The sequence below is a fragment of the Channa argus genome, chromosome 19 (genome assembly GCF_033026475.1).
Source record: "Channa argus isolate prfri chromosome 19, Channa argus male v1.0, whole genome shotgun sequence".
In the NCBI taxonomy this organism is placed as follows: domain Eukaryota; kingdom Metazoa; phylum Chordata; class Actinopteri; order Anabantiformes; family Channidae; genus Channa; species Channa argus.
The window spans coordinates 13883555-13911374 of NC_090215.1; the positions used below are offsets into that span (position 1 = coordinate 13883555).

The 27820-nt window shown below is 38.8% G+C and overlaps 1 protein-coding gene across 1 annotated transcript; it reads left to right on the plus strand.

The window, feature by feature from the left end:
* Positions 1 to 234: 234 nt before the first annotated feature.
* Positions 235 to 27583, plus strand: ube3c (ubiquitin protein ligase E3C). The gene is made up of 24 exons (XM_067485837.1): positions 235 to 387; positions 1017 to 1129; positions 1303 to 1356; positions 1615 to 1689; positions 2376 to 2522; positions 2611 to 2726; positions 2840 to 2997; positions 3677 to 3830; positions 4811 to 5031; positions 5449 to 5612; positions 6015 to 6202; positions 8950 to 9036; positions 9190 to 9347; positions 11141 to 11367; positions 13732 to 13836; positions 14765 to 14852; positions 16841 to 16938; positions 17299 to 17431; positions 19362 to 19609; positions 22275 to 22487; positions 24192 to 24380; positions 24464 to 24530; positions 24680 to 24810; positions 26403 to 27583. The coding sequence occupies exons 2-24, from the start codon at positions 1064 to 1066 to the stop codon at positions 26571 to 26573; spliced, it is 3258 nt and encodes a 1085-aa protein (XP_067341938.1). The 5' UTR covers positions 235 to 387; positions 1017 to 1063; the 3' UTR covers positions 26574 to 27583.
* The last annotated feature ends 237 nt before the right edge of the window (positions 27584 to 27820 follow it).

The window sequence follows — 27820 nt, forward strand, 5'->3', positions numbered from 1 at the left end:
GTTTTTTAAGGCATGCTTTAGTACTGACTCATTAAAGTTGTGAAAACCTGTCAAGGTGGGCTCTTAGTGTAGAAATGTCCCCACAGCAATAGTAACAGATTCGTTTTTGTCCGTAGAACCATAGGTTCAAAACGCAAACACACCCACACCGTTACAGAACCTTCTCACCGGATCTAGCGAAGAGGCGGGTTTCAACCGTTATCGACATGATGTTCGTCCAATCACCTGTTCGGACTGGCAGGAACCGGATTCACTTAATTTGGCTGCTCCATCCCTGTGTTGTGTTGCTTTCTAGAGAGGAGAAAAAGAAGACTTGGCGTTTGGATTAACCTGTACTGCCATCTCACTGTTTTGTGTCCGTTTCTCTCCTTTATTCAAAATTCAAAGGTAAACCACGTATAGGCCACTGTTATGTGTCTCTCAGAGGAGTGTCCTGTAATATGAGCGATGTCAAAAAGGACAAGCGAATAGGAAGAGTCTCCCCGTGAAGTTAGCCTGTCTGAGTGCTTAGCTGCTCTGCTAACTAGCGGCAGTGCTAACGTCAACAAAATCATGTTACTTACACACGTTTTAATCAGTACTGAACATGCCAACAATAAATGTTTTGTGAAGTACTGTCTCCGGCGCTGCAAAATGTCAGTTAACGTGAAAAGCAAATTTTAGTGCCTGACAGCTGCTGAGTCATTAGCTAGCTAAGTTAACCGGCTAGCTAACTATTGTTGCAACAAAACTGAAGCTGTCAGTGGGGAAACTAGCTGAAGTTAACCTTCCGTCGTATCGTTTAGTAGCTGTTTATATGAAGGCTTTTGACAGTTTTATAAGGCTGCACGAATTACAACCAGAAAACGTAGCAACGTGCTGGTATGGTTTGAAAATCTATTATCTGAAATTAACTGTTTATAAATTGGGGCCAATACCCCAAGTTTTCAGGTCATTTTGTTTTATCTCCTTACTAATTGTAGTGCCGAATATGCTTTCATTTACAAAGCTCACTTTAGTTTCACTTTCTATTTTAGAAGTTAAGCCGCATCCCCGGGAATCAGTCCATGGGAAAAATCTAACAATGTTTAGCTTTGAGGGAGATTTCAAGACACGACCCAAGGTTTCACTTGGAGGAGCAAGTAAAAAGGTCAGTGTTATTTGGAAAGATGGAAATAAAATGAATCAATAACAAAACGGTGTTGACATGACTGCTGTTTCTTACATTCGGACAGTCCAATTTCTCACCCATGTACACAGAGAAAGACTATAAAGTATGTTATTTTTTAAAGTGTTTGTATATTCTCCTATGCTGTTTTCCAGGAAGAGAAAGCATCACTGCTGCACCGCACTCAAGAAGAAAGAAGAAAAAGAGAGGTAACTCAGAATGTGCAGGGCTTTTTTCGACAAACTACACTTAAGAATAAAGTTAATGTCACTGCATGTGATTGTTTTGCATGCTTTGTTGCAAGGCAATTATTTGTCCAGTAATACACAGTATTTCCCCAATCAAGTTCTCAAACAATCAACTTGTTTGATTGTGTGAGAATTTGTAGTTTTTGTAATTCATTGATGCTCTGGCTCCATCAGTATCTCCATCTATGTATTTTGAGATATGTATTTTTTATTTCTTAGGATGAAAGAAGACGTTTGAAGAATGCCATTATCATTCAGTCCTATGTACGTGGTTACCAGGACTTGAAACGACAGGTCAGCAAGCTCTATATAAACCTCATTTTTTAGATTTAATAAGCTAGGCCTAGCTTTAAAAAACACTAAGCTCTGGTTCTACATGATAACCAGAGCTATACATGTCTACATGTCAACTGAGAAACAAGGAAAACCCAGCACAGGTAAGTAATTAAAGTGTAATTGTGGCACAGGGTGTATAGAACTTAAACATCCAATTGGGATGTAGCTTATTTTTATAGTTTTTCTGCTTATTATTAACAGTTTGTTTAATCATAGACATTTGTTATTGCAGAGACATTTGCTTCTAAAAGCCCTTTAGGGAGGCACACACTTCTAATTTGGGAGGGCTCGGGACAGGAGCCTGGATTAATTTGTGTTTAATTTTGTAATTTTGATTTAGTCTATTTGAATACCCTTGGATATCATAGTCACATGTTTAGTGATTACAACTCTGTCCTAACCATAGCTTGTATTGGCAAAGTAATTAACATATAACACACCATTATTGATTACTATCTTGGTTTGACAGAAGATTTCTTACCTGTTGAGCCACTGATGATATGGACTCTAACTTACTAGCCTAATCAAAGTTGATGCTGTTTTAAATGCGGAACAATTTATTTACCAACATTTTATATTACTGTACATTTGAAGCCTTTTTATTCCGTTCAGAGACAGCATGTAATGTTGAAACTCTCTTCCAGTATGCCATCCAGAGGTCCAGGTTTGATGAGTGTGTCAGCCAGACACAGGCAAGAGGAGCTCAGCATGTGTTGGATGGTCCTGGTCTTTGCCTTTTGTTAAGGCAGCTTATATTTTTCTACAGACAGCGTGTGGATGCACATAGATTGGTGAGAATACTAAATTTTAATGATGCCCTTCTTAGATGCTATTATTGACAGAGACTATACTAATTGTTCTGTTTTTGTGTTAATAAAGACATGGTTGTGTCAGAATTTGGTGAAACACAACAATCAGTTTGTGAAGCTGCTGGTTGGCCCACAGAAGCAGTCCTGTATGTTTCAGATTAAGAAGATCTTAGGCTTTTGTTGCAGGTACAGTACCTAATATTTTCTGGTAGATGCACAAAGAAACAACAAGCTGCAACAAGCTGGTTTGACATTTAAAAGGGTTTTAATATCTAATTTATGTCCCTTTTGTCTCGTAGACTCCTGCAGAACAGCAAAGATGACAGTTTAAATGTTGCAGTTCCCATGCGGATGCTAGAAATCTTTTCTTCAGAGAGAACCTATCTTTGTGTTATTCCAGATGCCAACAATGTAGCTTCATTAATCGAGCAGATTTTGCACTATATGGTACAGAAAGGTAAGGTGATAATTACTGTCATGTTATGTACATGAAAGGCGCAAAATGTAAATATCGCAAGCATTTAGGTAATTTCCTTGTTTACTGTGGCACAAACACAAGTAAACATTTTAAGGCCTAATTGTCAAATAAGTAATGAGTTTATAGAGATATGAATACGTCAGTAAATATCAGTTGGTCTGGTCAAGTGTTTGTGTACTTTGGTCGCTACATGGGCAGTTCCTGCTCTGACTACTATGCCCAGGTCAAGTATATCTCATATTATTTACATTTTCCCAGAAGTGTGACTCATTTCAACAGCACTGTTGAAATAATTCATACAGGGCAACCAAGCATCTTATTTAATTTTAGGCACTACGTTAACTGCTGTCAGCGTCAAGTCGTCAAGCGTAATTACCCAGGAACGTTGGCTAGCCTAGTCTTAGGGCTAAAACAATGTTCAGAAGCACAGGAGAGAACTTATAAGTGTATGTAGTTGGCAAATCATTGCTTTTCTTTTGATATTCTTAGTTTACTTGAAACTTTAGCAGATACTTGTTTAATGATTAGTTATATCTGGTAACTCTACACTAATTACTGCAAGTTTTTACAGCTACGTTATTGTGATAATGTGAGATAATGTGAGCTGGATTCTTAACATTCTCGTTGAATCCTTTTTCCATTTGTGTCTTCTATTCAGGATACTACAGGTCGCTCTATATTCTTGTAAATCACAGGCTCCCTTCCAGTCTGGAGTATAGTGATGCTCCCTCTGTCCCTCTGGCAAGCACACTGTTGGAGCACATCCTCAAACCTCTGCACTTTACCTACTCCTCCTGCACAACAGGCGCAAGGTACAGCAGGGGGATGAAGTTACTATTTGAGACTAATACTTTTACACAAATATTGTTACCTTCCATGTTTAATTTTAGCAGCCAAAATAAGCATTTTAATAGAAGTTATTTCACAGCCTGCTGCTGGGAAGGTTAACTGTAGCTAAGCAAAACTAAAGGAAACAAACACGAGCAATAGTTGCTCCTGACCAAAATGCAGTTGGGCTAAAGGATGTGACAGAGTTAAATGTTGTATAGTATACATTATTTGAACAAGCAAAAAGGTAATGTGAATACAGTTCCGGTGTCTAAGACTGTCACAGATAATGCACTTTTTTCTGGAGTGGCCATGAACGACAGGCTTTTGCTAAGGTGCTTGTGAAAAGCCCTCCCTAAAGGGACTGATGTCTTAAGACCTCCCAAGTTGTTTTTTGAGTATAGGGAAAAAGTGAATAATAGCAGGAAAGGAACTTCTTTGTCCCTAGTGAATGCTTTAAATAATCTGTTAAGCTGATCAGACAAACTAAACTGTTTTGTCCCCACTAGTCAGTGGTGAAGCAGTAAATTTGCTTCAGAGACCAATTTACAACAAGCCATAAAAAGCCCCACAGACTCGCTTGCTCGCCACAGTGCAGAATATCGGGCTGTTTGCCCTCATTTTGAGGTGTTCCTAATAACAAACAACAAGATGACTTCTATTCTTCTTTGAAGAAAAGCAAGGCGGGAGTGAGAGAAACTTGTGTACACACCGAGTTGAAAAGCTAATTATCTGACTTGACTCACCAGATGTATGTGACTGAGCGACACAGAGCAGTCGTGTTGGTAGAGACAATAATGGAGCTCTCGCAAACAAGAAAGAGCAGGATGACGTTAAACCTTTCCACCCTCTTGACTAAAAATTATATGAACAAGTTATTTAAAACAACGTTGTTTTATATATTGGTTTCATTTTACAATGTTGTGTTAACCTGTCTAATCTTTGCTTATCTGTCATCTTTCAGGCAGTTTGTATTTACAGCCTTTACTGAGGAGTTAATCTCTGCACCATTTACGGAGCAGATCTTTCACTTCTTTATCCCGGCTCTCTCGGACCCCCGTCTCTCATTCCCATTCAAGGCCTTTCTGAGCTCCCTTCAGCACACCATCCGCTCCTCCCCAGCAGCACAGATCCAGGCACCATGGTTGTTTTACTTTGTCCTCTCTGCTGGAGAGAACTGCTTAGGTGAGTGGCTCAGTTTAGAAGAGGGACCACTGGTTATACTCTCCTAAGAAAATGTTTAGAGTCCATTAAGTTTTGAACACTGTTTTGTGTTGTAGTTTAAATTTTAATTAGATGTTATTGCCATATTCCCATCATTATTTGCCCAATAATCCAAAAGTAAAAAAACTTTTTTTTTTCAAAAATACCCTTTTGTATCTGAGGGATTTTAGTTTCTTAATACTAACCCTTTTTACCAATTTAGAAAAGTGTACAAAAATGTGAAGGTGTAATAATACTTTTTAAAAGCATCGTATAGCTGTATATCATAACCATAATTATAAATTATTGAGTTGTACCATAATCTCTGACAGACAGATAAATGGAATGCTGAGAAATTACATTGTATAGCAGTCTGCATTGATGAATGTATGTTGGCAGGCTCACTATCAGAGGAGGGTCTCCTATTGTACCTGCGGGCTCTGCAGACGCTGTTGCCTATGCTGCAACATAGGCAACATGTGTCTGAAAGCAGCAGCAGACCTGAGACTAGCAGCGATTCAGAGGACGATGATGATGCTGGCATCCATCCACCACCCATGCAGGTTTCAAACAAGCACATGGACATATGTACACACAAATTGTTTAAAGTGTCAGGATCAGAGGGATGTATTGGTCTTGTTGATATGTGATATGTATGTCTACTACGGGTGCAACAGTAGGGACCAAAACCCCTTTCGAGTTCCCTTAAATGGAGTGGTGCAGCTGCTTGTGAATACATAACTTCCATGCTATAGTAGGACTGCCACAACTAGCCCAAATAAAAAAAAAAAACAACAACATGGTTTTATTATCAACTTTACTTGATGTAATATTATATGAAAATTATAGAAATTTAATTAATACATTTCTGATACCTACTAATTGTTGATTTTAATATGGCATTATCTGCACTGAACCCTCCACTGTCCAGTCTTTAAACCAGTATCTGTTTCCTTCTCTGTCAGGATGACAGTCGGATTTCGGTGCAGCTAATCACAGAGGAGTGTGTCCACAAACTGGACACCAAGCAGCAGACAAATGCTCTGCTGAACCTAGTGTGGAGGGATTCAGCCAGTGAGGAGGTTTTCACCATGATGGCATCCATCTGTCATACACTCATGGTGCAGCATCGCCTCATGGTGCCAAAAGTCAGGTACAAATACACAAACAAAATGAAATGTTTTTATTTACAAAAAACAAATGTACTATTGTATTTATCATGCAAGTGGAAAAAAAACTCAAAATGGACATTGTAGGTATACTGCATGAATTCCAACTAAATGCTTTTATTATTTAAACTGAAATTAAATATATTTTTAAACATATTTTGTGGCGATCAGCCTAGGATTCAAAGAGCTTGTTTACACACCTCCCTGATTGATACTGTGTCTTTATGTGTTTCCGCGCTGTAAGCATTAATGTAAATAACGGTGAAGTGCAGCAGGCAGGCAGTTATCGGTGGTCCGCACCCACTGGCATTTACAACCAGCAGAGGAAGCAGGGATGTCAGGGAAGCTGTCAGTTCTGGATGAGGGCAATTACCCCTTCTCAGGTTGATTACATTAGGGCCAGGATGTCAGAGGAGGTGTGTGTGTGTGTGTGTGTGTGTGTGTGTGTGTGTGTGTGTGTGTGTCCAAATTGGGGGGGGTGATCCCGATTGAGCTTCATGGATAGTCAACGTTCTCTAGTTAATTATTAAATGAGTCAGTTTATGGTAGTTGTGAAGATGGAGATATATAAATATTCATAACATGTTTGCAACAGTAATGGATTTTGTATCTATTTTATTTAAACTGCTTTTAAAGCTCTAGCTTACCCAAAAACCATGAATTTAAAAGCCACTTGTGTAATACAAACTGGATGCAGTTTATATTACAGATAGACAACTATTAATGTTGTACTGTTGCATAGAACTGATTAACCAGAATCTAGAACCATTTCTGCATGCACCCCTTATTATTACATCTTCCTCCTTCCCTTCACTTTTACCATAAATCCTGTCCTTCGCCTCCCATCATTATTGGATATCTGTACAAAATAATTAGCTCACTGAGAAAGATTAATCACTGCCGGAGTGGACGGGATAGCTTTACAAGAGGCTAAGGGGAGCAAATTGCATCCCGGCCTTGATTTAGTGCTTCTATGGCAAAAAACAGAGAGGCTGGCCAGTCATCCAGCCAGCCAGGCAAGCTGCCGTTTTAATAAATATGTAAAATGTCTCATGAAACTGCACTCAGCTTTTTTTCTTCTTCAAAAGACAAGTTAAAATTGGTCCAAAATTGAGCTTAATTGATTTTCTCTTTGTCTTCGGTGTGGCTAGTGTTAATGCTGCAATTTCACTTTAATTGTTAGGATTGAATATTTGGTGTAATTTTACTTTGATTGTTTGGTTTTACTCAATGTAGCACTCTATTGCTAAAACGGCTTGCTCTGATGAAAGTGAGCACAGATGAGCTTTGGTCCTTCATTTACTTTTAAATGCGTGCTGTGATTTTTGTGTTGTCTTGAGATAGTAATGTTGATAATGAAAGAAAGTTTGTGTTTAGGTGGGAAGTTGTTATGGTTTTAAATCTGACTTGAACACGGCTGTGGTGTTTCTGCTGAACAGAGATTCTTTCATATTTCAAATTGAAATGATTCCGATGTGATTCACCAAGCTGTTTTTTCACACACATCTACACCCAATGCTTTTGATGTGTTGATTTTGTTTTATAAGTGGTTCATTTCATGATTGGAATGGGGGTTTGCGTTCTCTCAGTCTGTAAAACAGCACATTTAATGCTTTTTCCCCCCCTATTTCAATCAAACACCGGCATCACTTGTTCGGAGCCCACCATTCTCCTCTATTCTTCTCTGCAGAGCGTTGTAGTACTGACAGATGGTGTGTTCTCAGCACAAGTCATTTTTCAAGCCATATTGAGAGTTGTCTGATACTCTACTCCTGAAGCTCATTTTTATTATGGGAAATTTGGAATCTATTTTGGTAGATTGTGGAAAAAGGCAAAAAATAAATGGCGGAGTGGGAGTTTTAGCATTGGCATTTACAAGAAACTGTTCAGCAAATATAGGATTCCATTTTTATTTTCGTCTCTTACCTTTTTTCATTTCTTTGTTGACCTTTTCTCCTCTCTTCCATTCTGAATAAATGATGCAGCCCTGTTAAAGGTGTCAGGGCTGTCACTTTTTTGACAAGGGCTTATTATATGCGGGGGGACTTTATTTTGCTTTTTAGCTTACTTACCACAATATTGTCACCTAGACTTACCCTGTGTGTGAAAAGCCTTGCTATTTAGGAGTATACACAAGCACACATCCACTTGAACAAAGAGCAGCTTCACACCTTGGTGCCATAGTCCAGTGAGTGGGGGACTATAGCAAGGTATATTGGCCCTTCTCACTGTTATCACGTACTTCCCGGTGAGTATGGAAGCATGCTGTTGCTGTGGGGTCACAGCAAGGACCAGGCCTCCCCTCCTCCTCCATCGTCCATTGTCCTGTTCCTCTCGCCATTAAGTTAAATGAAGCTCCACCAGGAAGCCAGAGGGCTGTTTATGACCTTAGCTGGGCACCCTTGCTAGCAACTAGTTTACTAATGGAAGGTGCCTCACCTAAATAAAGCTTAATGGCTCATTTAATCTCTTTTCAGCCCTCACAAGCTATTAAAGGGGAGAACAAGGCCAAGAAATTCTGTGAGGAAAATGTTGGTTAACAGTGTCATTTCGATTTTCCTGCTTTCGCTTGTGTCCTCTTGTAACAATCCTACCATTGCAGTCAGGTTGGCAGAAAGTATTTTTACTGTTCTTGACAGTGATTGTGTTATCCAATTGAAAGAGCTCTGTAACCTTTATAATTAAATGTTTAAATTTTATATATCTGTTGCTCTGTGTTTGTTCTTTGCAGACTCCTGTATAGTTTAGCTTTCAATGCACGTTTCCTAAGGCATCTCTGGCACCTGATAACTTCCATGACAACTAAGATGATCACTGGGTGAGCTAATGCAATTTTGACTATTAACAATGTGTTTTTATCTTTGTGTGAGCATTAGTATAAATGTATTTGCATTTTATAGAGCATATTACTTTTCTAGTGCATCTTTATGTCCTTGTACTGATTCGATGGCTTCTCTCTGCCTCATTTCAGCTCGATGGTGCCTCTGCTACAGCTGATCTCCCGAGGATCTCCTATGTCAATTGAGGACTCGAATCGCATCATTCCCCTCTTCTATCTCTTCAGCTCTCTCTTCAGTCACTCACTTATCTCTGTACATGACAGCGAGTTTTTTGGACATGAAATGGAAGGTAGTGGACCTATTCATCTGTTTAACTGGATTGTTTTTTTCCTTTTAATTTAACATTTAATCATGTCTAATTTGTCTTTTGTTTACTCTGATCAACAGAAAAACACTCATAATAATGAAAGCAGAGGTCTACAAAATTATCTAAACCAATTAAATATATAAAACAGAAAAGAGTTGATCACACAAATATTCACCCCCTTCAACTCAGTATTTAGCAATTATAGCAGTCAGCCTCTGTGGATATGTCTCAATCAGCTTTGAACATCTTGCTTAAGCTCTGTCAAATTGCATAGGGATATGAAGTAAAAAGACCTTTTCAATTCCAGCCAAATGTTTTCTCTTGGGTTCAGGACTAGGCTCTGAACTGGCCACTCCACAACATTATGCTTGCTTTCAAAGAAGGTCTCATCAGATCATAGCATATTCTTCAGTTAGCCTTTAAGTCTTCCACATGCCTTCTTACAAACTTACCCAGATGTAATTCTTTTCTTTTTGTCACTCACTTGTAACTGGGCAACACGAGTTATATGTGCAATCTGTCTCATCTCAGCTGTTGAAGCGTGTAATTTCTTCATGGGGGCTTATGTATCTTTATAGTTTCCCTTTCTAGTCCCCTTTCCCTCCATTTCTTAAAAGGATTTAACTTGAGTTTCTTGTATTTATCCCTTGACCTATGCTTTTCAATAAGTTGTCACTGGGTTAATTGGAGTGTCTTTCCTTTTTGTTTTTTGTGTTCAAAGATACTTATTTACCCTTAAGTGGGCCATTCAGGGACAAGGTTTTTATACCAAAATCATTGGAAACAATTTCAGAGTGTTGAGATGATCTTGATTTAATTATTGTGTTACATCTAAAACAAATTGGATGCACGGGTAAAGATTTTGAGTCACTTTTATGGGGGTCTCGTTTTCTGTTTTATATTTTTAATTAATTTAGATTGTTGTCAAAAGAATGTCCGGAGTTGTCATTTCACACATGTAAGCGATTGTCTGAGACAGAAGCATTCTCAGAAAATCCTCTTGATTTCAGTAAGGGTTGGTGCCTGGCTAGATCATACAGGAGGCACAACATGACAGAAAACATATGATGCAGGAAACAGTGTTTTGTTAATGACACATCAAATCCACGCATTTAAAAAAAGAAAAGCGCTGTGTCAGGCGCCTGATAGAAATGTCAACAAACCCATTCGATCACTTTACATCAGTTTGAGACAGAGCCCCATCCTATGCAGGCTTACGCACATAATCTGGACTTTGTACAAGGGGACTTACAGGATAAACTCCAAGTAATGTCTGGAGCCCGTCAGTTGGAAATTTGCAATCGCCCTTACAGTGCCTCCAGGTAAAGTCTGGAGAAGATCAGTACTCCAGTACATATGTGAAAGAGGCTAGAAACCTAGGTAAACAAACACGCTAAACACATGTTGTTTAAAAAAAAACAGAAGGTGGAAACTTTCTTTTATAAGTGCTGTATATGCTTCCTGTTATGGTCCCTATGTTTCTTGTAAGTTGCTCTAGCTTATATGTAGTTAAGCTTTTTTCTTTTTTTTTCTTTTTGAACAAATAAATGCATTAGAGTGGAATTACTGATCTTCACATAGGTCTGATGAGGGGTACAAAGGGTGGAACAAATCAGTTTGTAATATCCCATGTCCCTTGTTTGGTGTTCTTAACACAATAATACATTTCCATTGTATGTTGTTTCAGCTATTTCACATGTTGTTTCAATTGCTACCATGCAAATTTGAAAATCAATATCTGTTAAAGTAACTTGACACGTTCTCCATCTTAACAGGTCAGATGCAATCCTCCATGATGCCCTTCACACTGTCAGAGCTGGTGACTCTGTCTCGCTGTCTGCGAGATGCATGTCTGGGAATCATTAAGCTGGCGTACCCTGAGACCAAAGCAGAGCACAGAGAGGAGTACATGGCTGCTTTTCGCAGTGTGGGTGTCAAAACAAACTCTGAGGTACAGCAGCGGATCCAGGCTGAGCAGAAACGCTGGGTACAGCTGTTCAAGGTAAGACATCTAAAAATGATGTCATTTACTAGGTGCATGTCATGGACACTGTCCTCAGTGCGTAGCTTTTTACAATGTCCTCAGTTTCAAGTGGAGCTCTGGATCCTGACATTTCTGTACATATGGCCCTATACCAGAGCTCAATACTCACAGTAATACTTAGAATCACAGCATTGGCCCGGCCACACATTTGAGTTGAAAATCTTAGCAGAATTATACAGGTTAGAGAAATAATTTAAAACAATTAAAAACATTGTTTGAAACTGACAGTTTTTGTCTATTGTCCCGTGTGTTTGGAATGTTATGGAATTTCTTTTGTGGACTTTATGCAGGTGAACATTTCCTTACTTCACTAAAATCCACATTATATAAACCAAAAACTTACCCCGGGTGCCAACTAGCTCAGAGCTGGCCCACGAGAAATATATATTAAAATGTGTTTCATTTGAATTTGTATCCGTTTAGTACTTTTCAAAATACATTTTTATCAAAAGGTTTTACTAATTGGTTAAAATGTGACCTGTCATGTGAATGTCATGTATGAGATTGAGTTGAATTCGGATTATGTAAAAATTTAACTATTTGTGCAGTAGATCCATCTAATGTTTAGTCTGTGCATACAGTACTTTTTGTTCCCATTGAACTTGGACACTAAAATAGTTTTCACAAGCTTCTTTCTTCCACAATTGTTAATTGTGTTTTATTCTTTTCTGGATACTTAATGTATAAATTATAGTAGTTCCCCTGTTAACACTAAGCTTAATTGTTTTAATTTTGTAGCCTCTCTGTGCATGAAAGCAAATTGGTCTAATTCTTCCGTGTGTCAGTGGAAATTGAGAATGTATGCATGAACAGTTTTCGACAAGGTGGAGCGCTGCCATGGAGGTCATCCACTGGTTGTTTACTAAGAGGAAATGAGGCACAAAACTTAATTTTGTCATTCTACATCTTTCTTTCATTTCTCCTTTTATCAATTCTTTATTAACAAAATGCTAATTAAGTGACTTTGTTCTTGGCTGTTGGTCCTCGACAGAAGGATTTAAAAGTGGCCACTGCTATTCTGTAAAAGGTGGCAAATACAAGCAAGAGCACATCAGGAATTTTCATAAATGATCTGCTCAGAGGACTCTTGTCAGCTAAAACGATCCATTAAAGAACTGGGGAGCAGAGGAAATGCATTTTCCAAATTGAATAGGGGGATTTACAGTCGGTTTAACGCTGCTGACCCCTAACACGCTAATGTTTGGTTCGTGTCATCAGCCTTCCCTCCCCATCTTTTATCACCTCCATTGTCGAGCTATCTATTTAACTGAAAGAAGTTAATTGAATGAAAATGATCAACTAAGCTTGTATTAATATTGCTAATGGAACTTTCTTCTTGGCCATGTTTGGAGAACGATGTCACAGAGGAGTTTGGGAAAGGCCCATTAAGGCTTGCACTTAACCCGATGGGCTAATTAAGGAATGCTTATTCATTCCCAGAGTCAGGGGGTAGTCGTGCTCCAAACCCATCGCCACGCGCCTTTTACAACATTTTGCACTTGCCATTATTGCAGACTCTGGTTTTCTCCCGGTCATTGGCCAAGATTGATTGTCACTCTATGAAAATGACGCGGTTTAGAAAAGAACATTTCGATTGATATAATTTAACCAGAGTATTATTTGGAAATGGACTTGGACTTGTTGTAACTCTTATGGCAGACATAACAGCTCCACTAACAAATTATCATATAGTGACATACTGTATATAAGGTTATACAGTGAGTGTCAGCCACCAAGTGATAGCAACAGTAAAGCCTGTTATGAAGTCAAAGAAGGCCAAAACCAAGAAGTTGGTCAATATGCTATTGTAGGATCAGACTCTTGACTTGAATCCTGATGTGAAAATCTGAAATTCATCTTTAATTGTGCCAGGTAAAACTTGCACCGTGTTTGTAAAGTGACAGTATTACGTCGAAGAGAAATATCCCGTTAACCCTGGACCTTGTGCAAACCGTGCAACAGCCATGCTGCTACTTGGTGTGCTGTAAACCATTGCTGCTGTTGTGTCTTTTGCATTCTCCATCCGATGGCTGATGTCAGCAGACCTCGCCAGTAATTAACAGGGCTGGACATTGAGCAACGGTGCAGGTCGTTTTTCTTTTATACTCCCCATAAATGGCTCACTAATGGCTGAATTCTCAAATTGCTTTTTTTTTATCTCTTAAGTGAAAGTACCTCATCCTGTTGAATACTATACTCAGAAAACCTCTTTATCAGTGTTAAGTTTTCTACTCTGAAACGGGCTTGCTCTCTCTAGATTTTGAAGGGAAATGGTTGTCAAAGATGTTAATGTGTTGAGTATGTGTTTGATCTCCTACCCAGGTCATGACTAACTTGGTCAAAATGGTGAAAGCTCGCGACATTAGACGGCCCTTCTGTCCAGCAGGTCACTGGCTCTCTGAGGAGGTCAACATCAGAGCAGATAAGGTACCACTGTTTAGTTTTTGCCATGCTGTTAATTTCTGGATGTGGTGTTTTTTGCCTTATTATTAAATGAATTTACTTGAGCTAAATTCATACAGCTGCACACTATACCTGCTTTCACACATGCACTACAACCCTGAATTTCTCTTGAATTCACCCAGGAACTGCATGTGTCCAAGCAGATGACAGAGTTAGACAACACGCACTTCTGAAAGTCTGCAAGCCCCCTAGTGCAAAGTCTAATTAATATGAGTGAGCCTCTGTGGATAGCATACTTTTTCTGTCGTGTGGTGCCTCCTGCATGCTCTAGCCAGGCAGCATCCCTCACTGAAATCAAGTTGATCTTTTTCCCATATGAGAACGTCTCTGATTCTGACGGTCTCCTGTTTCGTGTAACGTGTATATTGACAAGTTTAATCAATGTCCATAGTTGATTCACTGGACTTTGTTTAAAGGTCATATGTGAAAAAGGACTTATGTGTTGATTACTGTTGTTAAACATTAGAAAACGCAGAAAATTAAAATTCTACTCCTAAATATATAATTAACTCTCACCCTAACACGCTTGAGAATTCTTCTTTAGAGAAGGGAAGAGACAAGAGAGATGTCCACACAATATAGTTTGTACTACTTTTCTTAGCTTATTAAAGTTTAAAATATATATTTATACTGTAGCTTAGTAGCTTTTCAGTACTTTGAAAGGGTATATCATGGAGAAATGGGACAATCAACATCATTTAATATAAAAATTATTAAAATAATATAAATATTAATATTTGCTAACAAACAAACAAAACATCAAAATCGAGTAAAGATTCAGCTGATTGAGTAAATAAAGTTCATGCAAATACATACAATAGTCAGTGACTATTCCAAACAAGTTTGGTTGGTTTGATTGACTGGTGAACTGACCCATGTGTTGTCTCTTCAGGTCACCCAGTTGTATGTTCCTTCTGCAAGACATGTTTGGAGGACAAGAAGGATGGGCCGCATCGGGCCACTTCAATCAACACTTGATGGTAGTGTAACTTGTTTAGTGTTTTTTATTTTCACAGTGCAACTCAAGATGTTTTGAGCAATTAAAAAAAAGAACCTATTATATTTGTCTAGAAATAGCGTAGTACTGTCATCAACTAGAATAAGCAGACTCTAAACTAAGCTAAGCTCAAAAGCCAATCCTATACTAACTGTACACCACAGAGCTCCTCCATTGGCAATAGCTGAAAATTTAGAATTGCAAAAATGCTTGCATCAGCTTGATACATGGCCCAGGAAATTATCCTAATTGCTGTCCAAAGTCACCTTCTCTGTGTTTACTTTTCATATTCTATAGAGCCGTGCATCAATAATATATCTGTTATGAAAAACCTAAAGACATTTTCATTGTGGTGCAAATTGACCCATCATTCAATGTAGAACCAGAAATGTTCTTGCTGACAGACAATATATTTACCCTGTAGTGATTCTACATTTTAGTTTGGAACAAATACTTCATGATATAAAGATTTCCATCAGAACACTTCATAGGCGCAGTGGTAAACCAGAATTAGTAATTAACTTTACCTCTTTAAGCAAAGATGTATTACCACATTTTCTCTTCATTCACTCAATTAGGCACTTTGAGGAAAATACACTGACGCAGGCAGAGCTTCATCTGGCTCACTTTGAGCCGTCCCCAGTTTCTGTAAAGTATGGTGTGAAAACAAGCTAATAACAATGTGTGTATGATCTACCTAATGCCGCTGAGAGGCTGTGTGGGATAAATTCAATTAGTGTGAAAGTACCTGATGAACTCAGCCACATCTGGTCTGTGTGTTGTCTGGCCTTTTCTCATTTCCTTAAATGGACAGGCCTGTGGCTGATGAATGTGCAATGTATTGACCACTCCAAGGCCATATTTCTCCTCAAAGATGGAAACCTGATGGGAAAATGCAGATCAGATTGACTAATTGAGCAGAATAATTGAGCTGCAGTGGATGCACAGTGAGGAGGATGAAGAGCGGTTTAGCTATTGTGGCAAGTTTTTTTTTTTTTGTGGACTAAACAGTCCAAGCCCCGAGTTTAATACAAAACAAACGTCAGCCTAATGGATAAAGGTCGGCAGGTGGATGGGCAGCTCACAGTTGGGTTAAATAAAAGGGTGTAATTAAAAGGATGTAGGATGGATCCTTCTGTAATGGCTGGCCTATAAGCAGTGGGCTGGATCTTGAAATACAGAGCTAAGCACTGGGAATAGTACTGATAATGTCAAATGAGGGTTACGCACGGTCAATTATACAGAGTATTCTTCGAGCTGAAGCAAAAGTATAAGATTACTACTATCAAATTTGGTGAATTTTGGCATTTAAATCCTAATAAGGGAGAATTTAAAATAATCTTTATGGGGGAAAACAATAACACCAAATTATGATCAAGCAAATTTGAGTTCCTTTAAAAAGTTAAAAAAAAAAAACATTTGCAAGTCTTTCAGATTGACCACATTGTTGGATGGCAAAGTGGACCAAATATTGACTAATGAATGTCATTCATAGCCTATAACCCAAAATACATGGATAGTAAAATAATTTCAGATAATTCAAATTAGTGAAAAAGATGTTGACATTTTGTAAAATGTATGACATTTTAGGTTGTTTTTTCTGTAAATAATTTTTACAAACACCCCAGATCCCTGTTGTTAAGGAGGCGGATTCAGAAGTCAAAATATAAAATTTACATTATTAATGAACCCCTACTCTGATTGGCTGGAGGTGTGGACTTCACATTCAACCCCAGCAGCCAGTGTTGTTTTCAATCATACCAGTTCTTTAAAAATATGTCATTAATCAGCAGGACAAATGAAAAGAGAGGAGTTACAGAATTTGTATGATTTATATTAAAGTATATATTTTCTTTCCTTGTTTTGTTGTTGTTTGTCAAAAACATATGTAGGCTGAAAAAATGAAGAGAATTAATTCTTGTTCAAAATAAAAAGCCACTAAATTGTTGTATGTTTTGTGTCTGTCTGCAGTTGGCACAGAGCCTCCACAGCTGTCAGTGTCTGAGGAGAGAAATCTGGCCATCCTCACAGAGCTCCCGTTTGTGGTTCCTTTCGAGGAGCGAGTCAAGGTACTGCACTGGTGTCTGACACACTTACTGTACATGGAGCTAGAGTAGCAAGAGTTTTTTGTGTGCTGTTGCAGCTTATAATATTGCAGGGGACTCCTTAGTTTTACCGTTAAGTATGAAAGACATTCCTTACATACATGAGCATGTCATGTAAAACTCTGTTTTGGAAATCACTGTGCATTTTCAAAACTGTATCAGGTTTATATCTGCTGGCAGAGCTTATAGATGATGCCCTTTTTGCATACTTTGTTTCTATTAGGCCCAAACACCTGCCTTGATTTTGAATTGCTTACTGTTGTCAGAACTCAACAATTTACAACTAAAAGAAATTATTACTAACCCTGGTTTACTGTCTTGTAGATCTTCCAGAGGTTAATCTATGCTGACAAACGGGACGTTCAGGGGGATGGGCCATTTCCTGATGGCATCAGTGTCACCATCAGACGCAACTACATCTATGAAGATGCCTACGATAAACTCTCTCCTGAAAATGGTATGACTTGCGCTGCTACGTTACTTTTTTTTAAGTATTTTTGTGTTAAATATGTGAGGGCATTATATTTTACATTCAGGTATCTAGAGAATCTTCTGTAGTAGTTTTGTTATTTTCTGGATTCATCTTCAAGATGACAAGCAAAGAGTAGAGAAGTGTGGTGTGGTCAATTTTGACACCGTCACTGAAACTTTTGTTATGCTCTATAAAATCTTAATATTGAGAACCATGTTAGCATTAAAGATGAAGGTTAGCTCTCTCCTTGTGTAGAGTATTGAATTTCGGTAAAACATAATTGTAGTTACGATTATTCTAATGGATCACATAAAAGCAGAATCAATTATTTTAAGTCCTCTCTTATGCGTTTGAATTTGAAAGCGCACTTCTGTGGGGGCAATCTGATTAAAAAGAGTAGTAGGAGACCTGGGCTGAAGACATAGGCCATATCATTTATGTGTCTATAAGTTATAGCTGCCTTGATTTATTACTGTACATGAATTATTCTGAAAGATGACCTCTTATAGAATTTGATTTGAATATTCTGTAGGTCACAAAAGTGCTTTCTTGCAAAATATGTTGTTGGTTGAAAACAACATGGTACTAAAGATTGTACCGTTACATAGGATTCTAGATTGTATATCTTGCTCAGCTGGTAAAGGCAGTCATCCACGGACCACAGGGTCAGTGGTTCGATCCCGGCTATATGTCGAAGTGTCTCTAGGCAAAACACTGAACCCCTAACAGCCCCTTCCCCTCCCCAGCTGTGCAGTGCCGGTCCAAGCCTGGTAGAAATTGGGGAGGGTTGTGTCAGGAAGGGCATCCTGCGTTAAAGAAAACTGAACCTTCAGGAAAACTTACAGGAATCGGCGTATTTTTGACAATTTGGTTTATAGAAAATTAAAGCAAATACAGTAATAGCCCAAGTGCATTGACAAAGAATTTAATATTTTCGAGATAGCAGAATTCTAAATTAGTAAGTAGCACAGTCATAGTTAGATTAAATTGGCCTTGTTGTAACCAAGTTGCCACTTTTTACAAGTGTCCAAAACACTAAGATGCTTAGGTAAAAACCGACTTATATTGACTTTTATTGTTTTTTTTTAGAGGCTGCAGTCTCTGCTCCTCTTATGTTGCAGTTACGTGTGTCAAGCTGTCTCCACGGAATACATCATGCACTTCAATTATCTTTTATTGTTTGCTTTATTTGGATTTTACGAATGTTATTGTTAGTTTATGTTCAAATGTTTATTAGCTGCTGTCTGGCAATACATTTGCAAAACATAAGTAGCTGTCCTGGGTAAAGAAGTACCAGTGTAATGAGATATTAGATAAATATTTTATTAAATATATAAAAAACAACTTAATGATTCATTTAAAAAATAACAAACAATAAGTGTGATGTGTCAAAGGTTTATTAGCAAAACAAAGGAAATAATGTCTTAAAACCATACTTAGACAGCTAATAAAACATTGCAGAAATTAAGAAGAGTTGCGTATGACAAAGTAAAGGAATGGTGGGGAGGCAATGTGAATTATCCAGGCATTGTACGTTTCCCTCTAGCTTTTTTAAATATTACTTTTAATGTGAACAACACACTATAAATTTCTTCCTTGTGAGATGATCTTAATGTATTTGCTGTGTTACCTTTAAGGGTTAGGTTTCTCTTATTCATTGTTAAAATCTGAGATCATGTGCAGTCCCATTCAATTGGTTGGAAACAGTTTTATAACTTTTAAGTGTGAACACAAGTACCGACTATTAGAAACTAAAAACAACATTTCCCGGCTTGATTTTCATGCTGGAAAATGACTCAAATGAATCAAAGTCTTGTCACAACTTTGTTGGACAATGGGACATTGTAAATCTCTTTTTTTTTTGGGGTACCCGCCTAAATTCTTTCTTGTGCTCTGTGTCCTTAATTCAATCTAGAACCAGACCTGAAGAAAAGGATTAGAGTTCATCTACTTAATGCTCATGGTCTGGATGAGGCAGGCATAGACGGTGGCGGTATCTTTCGGGAGTTCCTCAATGAGCTCCTCAAATCGGGCTTCAATCCCAACCAGGGTTTCTTTAAGACGACCAACGAGGGCCTGCTCTATCCCAGCCCTGCTGCACAAATATTGATTGGTGACTCATTCACTAGACACTACTACTTCCTAGGCAGGATCCTTGGAAAGGTGAGCCTTTTTAAAGTAAAATCTGTTAGAGATGTCTAATGGTGATCGAGGCTTGTGACTCAAAAGTATCAAGAGAATTTAAAGACTCAAATCACACAGCCTTACGGCCAATATTTCATTTAAGAGCTGGCAGAGTCAGTGTCAAGGTTTCTCTCAGTTTTTATGTAAATTCAGAGGTTGTTTTGGTGTTTGTTTTAAAACTAAGCATGTTTGGAGAACTTGCTATCATTCGGTTCTTATAAAGATTTAAGGGTTGGGTAAGAACTTCAGTTTTGTTAATTAGTTCTTTGAGTAATCTGTTAATGACATTGTTTTTCCATCCCCTCCTTCAGCTGATGGCACTATTTATTAGACCCTAATGTTTCTAAATCATTCTTAATGCATGCGATAGTGATTGTTTATCAAGATTCATCAAGATTCCCTCCTTGTGGGGGGCTATCATCTCAACCTGGAGAAGAATTACCTCATGACAAGTGGTCGCCTCTCAATTAGGGCTTCCATTAGCCGATGATTCCTACCTCTTGTTTGTGTAGTGATTGCATTTGGCTGCCATTAAATCAGCGGGCCCAAGCAGACAGCACATAAATAAGTGTTCAAAGCATGTGGTAATAGCATTTTGATCTGTTTTACAGTCAGAAGCATCCAGGTCCCTTCTCTCTTGCTCAGCCCTAGATGGTCTGGTCCACTTGTCAGAGCATCATGACTCCTCCTTCTCCTCTTGTACTTTTTCTTTTTCTCCTCTGTATTCAGTGCAAGTGAGAAATGATCAATCAGCAGCTACAGTCTCTCCACCCCCATTCCTTTTATATTGCTGTGCTCTCCAGAGCTAATGGTTCAGGCAATTAGGCTGGTGGAAATTAATTTGAATTTGACTTTCAATTAACCCTACCTTAAGTTCCTCTATCTCCATAAAAATGGACGTTTGAGTGGCCATTTGAGAGGTGTATTGATATTTGTTTAGTGCCATTATTGCCTGGATAAAAGGCAACCGTTTATATAGATTGGGATTGCATCACCACTGCCGCAACGTGCACAGTGCACGTTGTGGCTCAAAGGACACGGGAGATTAATATTGTTAATTAATGTTCGAGGCGTGCCATTGTTGTGGAGGTGATGTATTACAGGCAGGAGTGGCTTGTCTAGGGTACTCACTGAAATGGGATTGAACATCAGAATAGAGGCCAGTCATCATCCTTCTTCTTCACTTGTCCACCCAGCAGACAAGCTGGAAGATTTAAGCCACAAATGGGGAAACATGAAAACAGTTCATTTGTGTTTCTAGGTTTTCAACCCAAAGACTAAAAAGTTAATTTAATCTTGATGAGAGTGTTTGCTCAAAGTGTCAAAACCACATTTCCCATATTATGACCTGTAGAAGATTTGCTTTGTGCCTCATTCACCTCTCGTTATACATAACATTTAACCTCATCAGCAGTTGCCGCTTCACTCCGTAAACTGTGAAGGTGAGGAAAGTGCTAACTCCTCTAAACACTTTCTCGCTGATGTCCAGTGAATGATGGTTCTCACAGTGTTTAGGGTTGGCCCCACTGATTGATAGAGATGCGTTTGAAAGGCATTATAATTTTATCGATTCTTAATGTTGTAAATTAAGGAATTTATATGGCAGCTAACAAAATGCACCTGCAATGTTGTTGGCATTTATTCCACCTGATGGTGCCGCGATCTGCTTTAATTGCGTTGCCACTGCACTCACTTATATTAAAAGGCCCAGGCCATAATAATTAATTTCTTCCAGCCCAAGTCATTTTGGCATAATTTCTGGCAATAAACACTCATAAATAAAGTAACTGGCATTGAAAAAATAAGGCTACAGGTTTTTTCCATATACTTATTGCTGCCTCTTCCCGGCACAAGTGTTATTGATAGGTTTCAAGGGCCATGCAGCCCATATGGTCTGAAATGAGCACAGGCCACCAGAGAAATACTAAGTGGATTATTTTGCATAAAAAATAGACAATGTTTGAAGTTGTGCAATTTACCTGTGTTTAGAAAATAGCTGTGATTTATGCGTGTGTGTGTTTAAGATGCATGCATTATGGAAATTCTCTAGATTTATAATCCATTTAGCTGATGCGGTCAGGGTTTTTAGCGGTATCATTTATAAAGACCTGTATATTTTAATGTGTCCAATGGGCTCTTTTTCGGACTATTCCAGTACATTAGCTTTGGGTTTTATGAGTCACCTGCCCAGCTGCAGTTCTTAATGGCATTTAAGGTCAAGGTGAGAATTGGCATTTATAAAGTTTGAAGTTGATGAAAGAGAAACCTGTGTGTTTTAGATAGATTGTGTTCTATGTTTTGCTCTCAGTCGTTCAGATTCGGCCAGGTTTACTATCTTATCACTTGATTTTTTTGATATAAGAGTAGTAGGCAAATTAAATGTTGTGTAATGTATGTTGTAATCTGATATTTTAATATGTACATAGTAATATTATGCTCACTACTTGATGTAGGCAACAGTCCATTTAGTTATCTAATCATAATGTTTTATTCAGTGACACCCAAGCAATAAACAATCACTGTGTTTAATGCTCAGTGTATGTTTTCATTTATACTGATTGAATGGTGGTTCTGGGTGAATAAATTGCTTGTCTGAACCTTGTCCTGCAATTGTCCTCGAGTTAACATCTACATATTCCCACAGGCACTGTATGAGAACATGCTGGTGGAGTTGCCCTTTGCCAGTTTCTTTTTGTCTAAACTTTTGGGAACCAGTGCAGATGTGGACATCCACCACCTGGCCTCGCTTGACCCAGAGATGTACCGCAACCTTCTCTTTCTCAAGAGCTATGAAGGTGATGTAGAAGAGTTGGGCCTTAACTTCACTGTCGTCAACAACGATCTGGGAGAAGCTCAGGTGAATGGGGATGGGGAACAGGGCGGGATGGAGTTGGTTAAATGATTCACATAACCTTTTTTTCCATGTCTTTTTCTATCCTGGTCAGTAAATCTCATTTAACCACATTTCCTTCCTCCTGTTTGGTTCCTCTTTGTATCGTTAATAATTCATGTCCCTCATGATGTACCACTTTTCAGCTCTGAGAGAGATAAAGCACGTCGCTACTGTCGCCCTAAGCTCTGCTGCAGTGCAAGGAACACAACAGCTCTGTTGACCATTCCACCTGCCTTTCCCCCAGAAATTATCTCGGAACACGCCTGAAAGAAGCAGTTAGTTGCTCTCAGGCACGTCCCATATAAAGCTCAAGGCTGTGGAGACGAGCTACCACCATAGCACTGATTCACCTGGGCCCAGACCTGCACTCTACCCGGAGCCCTTGTTTGCTCAGGGCCTTAACGCGTCTTATTAGCTCTTCTCAAACAACACCTGAAATGGTTGAGTTACAATGTAGCCCTCCTGGTCACAAATAGGGCATCGCAAACACGATAGGGAAAACAATTTGTGAAAGATTAGGCACACACCCGGGAGCAGTCTGCCCTGCATTTGCCCTCCTGAGATAGGCAAAGTAAGCAAGATAACGACAGTAATTCTCTTACATTAGCTTATAATCAGACTCTACTCTGAGGGAGGGGGAAAAAAGCTAAAATTATTACCTGTCAGTGCAGTACACAGCATTCAAGGGGTGGACAAAATAAAAGGAACAACTTACTGTAATACAATCTGATTCTGTATCACTGCACTTTGTGAAACTTATCAATCAGTTTTTGTTAAAACTGCGTCAGAGAGGTGCTGATTCATGTCTATTGTCATTTTTGACTGTAGTTTGTATTGTTCTTAAGCAAATATCCTGTCATGTGTATCAGGCAGTTTAAGTGTAACCACTGTTAGTCATTGCTGATGGAGTGTTCTTGTTCAGGATGTGTTACAATGCTTTTTTCAAAAATGTCTGACTTTGCACAAAGGTACACAAAGGCAGCTGTGAGCACATCTCAGTTGTAGATTAACAGACTTGACTAAGGAAACAAGTGACTATAAAACAATAGCAATATAGTTAAAAAGCCTTGATGCAAATATTTGATGCTGATGCACAATGTAGCCCCTTTTTTAACTGTTCCAAGGTGTTGCTTGCACAAAGTATAATAATGTAAATGATTAAGTTCTCAAATCACAAGTGCTAAATAGAGCAAAACTGTATTGGGAAAAGATGAGCATTACCTTTTCTTCTACTGTAGTTGCTATGATGTCATCATACACTTGTCTTTATGAACAGAGATGAGCACATCTTATAAAGTGCTAACTGCTCTAAAGCTAATGAAAAGAGAACCTGGGGCCAAATTGTATTAGACCAGATGTTCATTGGATGTGCTATATTTAGAAATAGCACTCACTCTCCCTCCCCCACCCCTCTCACACACACTTGCAGACAGCCTTACCTTTAATCAGAGTGATGTGGGAAAACATTTTAATTATCTCTCTGATTGAATTAAATCCACCTAGCACAATTAAAGCACTTACATTGTTGTTCATTTGGCACAGAAGGCAGACTCGGTAATATGCATAATTAAATATGCAGAATTGCTGCCTGACGGTAATATTACTCAATAACACAAAGGAGAATACATCATATTTCAGCAGAATCCATTTTTTGTTTTTTTGATCCAGGTGGTTGAACTAAAAGCAGGAGGCAAAGACATTCCTGTGACTACAGCAAACCGAATAGCCTACATCCATTTGGTGGCTGACTACAGACTTAACAAGCAGATCAGGTCCCATTGCCTGGCCTTCAGGCAGGGCCTGGCCAATGTGGTCAACCTGGAGTGGCTGCGCATGTTTGACCAGCAGGAAATCCAGGTAGTCTTTACATGACAAGGAGAACTGCATATTCATATGGAACAGCAATAACTTGCAATTAACACGATCTTGCTTTTGAGTAGGTGCTGATATCTGGGGCACATATACCAATTTGTCTTGATGACCTGAAGAAGTTCACAAATTACTCAGGTAAATGTAAATTTAAATATATACATATTTTCAAGATTTCAATGCTAAAATATTTAGGGGGAAGTACTTTCAGAACAGATCTAATAAATATATTGTATTTAGAAATAAAGGTGAAGTAATGTTATATTTTCCATCATCACTTTCTATAGGAGGATACTCGGCCACTCACCCTGTCATCCAGACCTTTTGGGAGGTGGTTGAAGGCTTCACAGATGAAGAAAAACGCAAGTTGCTGAAGTTTGTGACCAGCTGCTCCAGACCTCCACTGTTGGGCTTCAAGGTGAGTGTTTACCAAACATGAATTTTTCCCTTGCTCCCTGTTCTTACTTAAACAGATGGTGTTGGTACCTGTATCCTCCAGGCTGAACAGAAGGGAGTGTTTCTGCTTAATAGGCTTGTAATAAAAATACCTAAACTGATAACAGCCCTCAAAATGATCATTTTCAAATTAGTGGCGATAAGACCGCGTCAGTATGGTGAGGCCTTATCTCCACGTCAACTGTTATTCTGAAGTTCATGACCCTACTCGGCTGAAGAACTCCTAGTGTGTGTGGGTGTGTGTGTTGGCTGTGTTGAAGATCCTGGCTGGACAAATATTACCGTTCAAAACAAAGTAGCGGATTGAACTTTTGGTTTCTGTGTGACATGGCAGAAAGCGTGGATGTTTCATCAAATTAATTTCAACCAGCCTAACATTTTTTAAAAACTATTCACGTCATACTTCTTAACATTGTTTGAGGTTTGCTGAATCATTTTTGCTAACCTCTTATTTCAGAAACAATTTTTGTAATTGGAAGCCATTTCACTTTCTCATTGACTTGATTTGTGGGACAGTTTAGTAGTTGAACATAAGAGGAAAAAGCAGAAAGTGTCACTCTGGACCATTACAGAGTTTTTATGTGTCTCCTTTAGTCGAACCAAAAGCTGTAATCATCATATGATAGGTTTTTGGTCTCAGTATGACTTCCATTAATTAAGAGATTCTAATTGGTTTATTCTTAAAATCAGTTGTACCTTCTCTTGAGATTCAGGAGTTGCACTGCCTCCTCATATTATTCATTTGGCTTGGCCAGTGAATAGATGCTCCCCTCTTCGACACTTCTCTGAGCTGGAAAGGGCGGTAATTCGTGGGTGGGAGCAGCCCCTGACCCAGCCTTCAGCCTGAGCCAGCTAAGCCTTAATTAGCTGTCATGAAACAGCTCAGGATTCATTAGAGGAGAAATAGCTCTGTCAGGAGAAGCCATCTAAAAAAGATGATGGAAACTCCCTTTTTTTAGAAAATGATAGCCACGCTAATGACACTTTCTCAATAAGCAACGATAGTTTAATACGGTAATTGTCAGAAAAATGGGGTCATTAAAGTTAAGCCCCTGAAGAGCCATTTAAACGGGCAAGTATGTCCACTGAACCGCATGTGGTAACTTTAAATAGCAGGATGAAATCAGGATGGAGAAGCTTATTTGTCGGCCTGGCTTGTGATGGAAACGGTTGGTGTCACAGTCCGTAAATGAGGTAGCCTCATCACAAGGAGACTTGAATTAAAAAATGCCAGATAGACAACATGAAATGACCATTCCTTCAGCGTCTCATCCAAGGGTCAAACTGTGGGCCAGTTTCCTACTCAGTACCCTTCAAGCACTAAGCTGATTTCCCAAATTTATACTTTTACTGTATTACCTTAGAGCTTAATGTCTCTCTTTTAACATTTATCCTCTTGTGGAAACTGTCATTTATTATGGTGATCATCACTTATCTGAGCTAAGTTACATTTCATTTTTCCTTCTGTCTTTAAACGTCTCATGATGACCAAATTTAATCTGCAGCTACAGGCTATTTGTCCTGTGCTCATTAACAACTTATGTTTGCACACAGGAGCTCTATCCAGCCTTCTGCATCCACAATGGTGGCACTGACCTGGAGCGTCTGCCCACTGCCAGCACCTGCATGAACCTGCTCAAGCTCCCAGAGTTCTGCGACCAGCACCTGATGAGGAACAAGCTGCTGTACGCCATTGAATCCTCTGCTGGGTTTGAGCTGAGCTGAGGAGAGGGCGAAGGCTTCTCTTTTCCTGCATCCACAGACTTGACACCACAAATATCTTGGGAAAGAAAGAGAAGGGAAAGAGGAAATGATGCACTGACCTGCTTGATTCCGTTTGTGTTTCTGTGTGTGTCCATGTCAGTGTGTGTGTGTGTGTGTGTGTCCGCGTATGCCAAACTGAAGAGTGAACGGAAAAATCACCCATAGACTGGTAATAAAGCGGTGCAAGTTTGAAGCAGGGTAGGAAGCCTTTTTATCTTTATTGCTTTTAAGTAATTTAAATGATCAGACAATGTGTAATCACTTGTCTGAACACTTTTCTGAATGGGGACACCATTGAATTTAGCAGAAAATGTGCTAAACCAAGAAATGAGCAGTAGCAGCTGGTCTTTTATGTAATCTAACGTGAATGGACAGTTATTTTTCACCAAAGATCAAGTGGCATCATATTAAACAAAGGCAATATAACAGCAGCGGGACAGACTGTAGGACTTTAAAGCCACCCTGTGGTGTGCCAAGGGCTGCGAAGGTGGAGGAGACTTTCTGTATAGTAATTGTGAATTTTCACATAGAACTCATTAAGATTCCAGTATTTTGTGATTTCTGAAATGATTTTTATTAACAGTAAGTGCTGCACCGTCATGTCCAATAACCATACTCTAAGTGTGCACGCGCCTTCTGAAGTATGATAGTGACTCATATTGCTGGACTAATTTGCGGGACAGTATTCTAAAAGTTTGTGAATATGTACATGTTTACAATTACTCTTGTATCATTAATTTGTTTAGTATTTGTACAGGTTTGTTTTGCTTTCCTGTGTGGTGAATTGAGGCCTCATGTTTCTGAGTTTGCTGAGTTCAACCATTTCTTCCTGGTCAGTGCAAAGAGTTTGCTCTTAGGGAGCCACTGTTCTGTCAAGGTTCACAGATATTCTTATGAATGATCAGTATACCAACAGTGTGGAGAAAAGGGGGGAAGAGTATAGAAATTAATAAATCCACTTTTCTTTTGCACTTTCCTTTCATAAGTCTCTTTTTTTTTTTTGTTTCTTGTAATTTACAGTAATGATCAAGACATAAAACAGTGCTTTGTGGGAAAATCTCTTCCTGAGTTTTATGGCCTCTGACATATAATTAAAGAAACATCCAGTTAAGAAACACTGAGCAGAACTATTCTGGCCCTGAGATGCATTATCAGGCTGAGCACAAATTAAGATGTGTGCAGTTGTCATAAATCTACCTGCCCTCTGT

What these genes read in the sequence shown, in the direction of transcription:
- ube3c (XM_067485837.1), top strand. Translation starts at nt 1,064, where the DNA reads ATGTTTAGCTTTGAGGGAGATTTCAAGACACGACCCAAGGTTTCACTT. An exon ending in ACGATCTGGGAGAAGCTCAG is followed by an intron (nt 22,488 to 24,191) that starts GTGAATGGGGAT and finishes TTTTTGATCCAG; the next exon opens with GTGGTTGAACTAAAAGCAGG. An exon ending in GAAGTTCACAAATTACTCAG is followed by an intron (nt 24,531 to 24,679) that starts GTAAATGTAAAT and finishes CACTTTCTATAG; the next exon opens with GAGGATACTCGGCCACTCAC.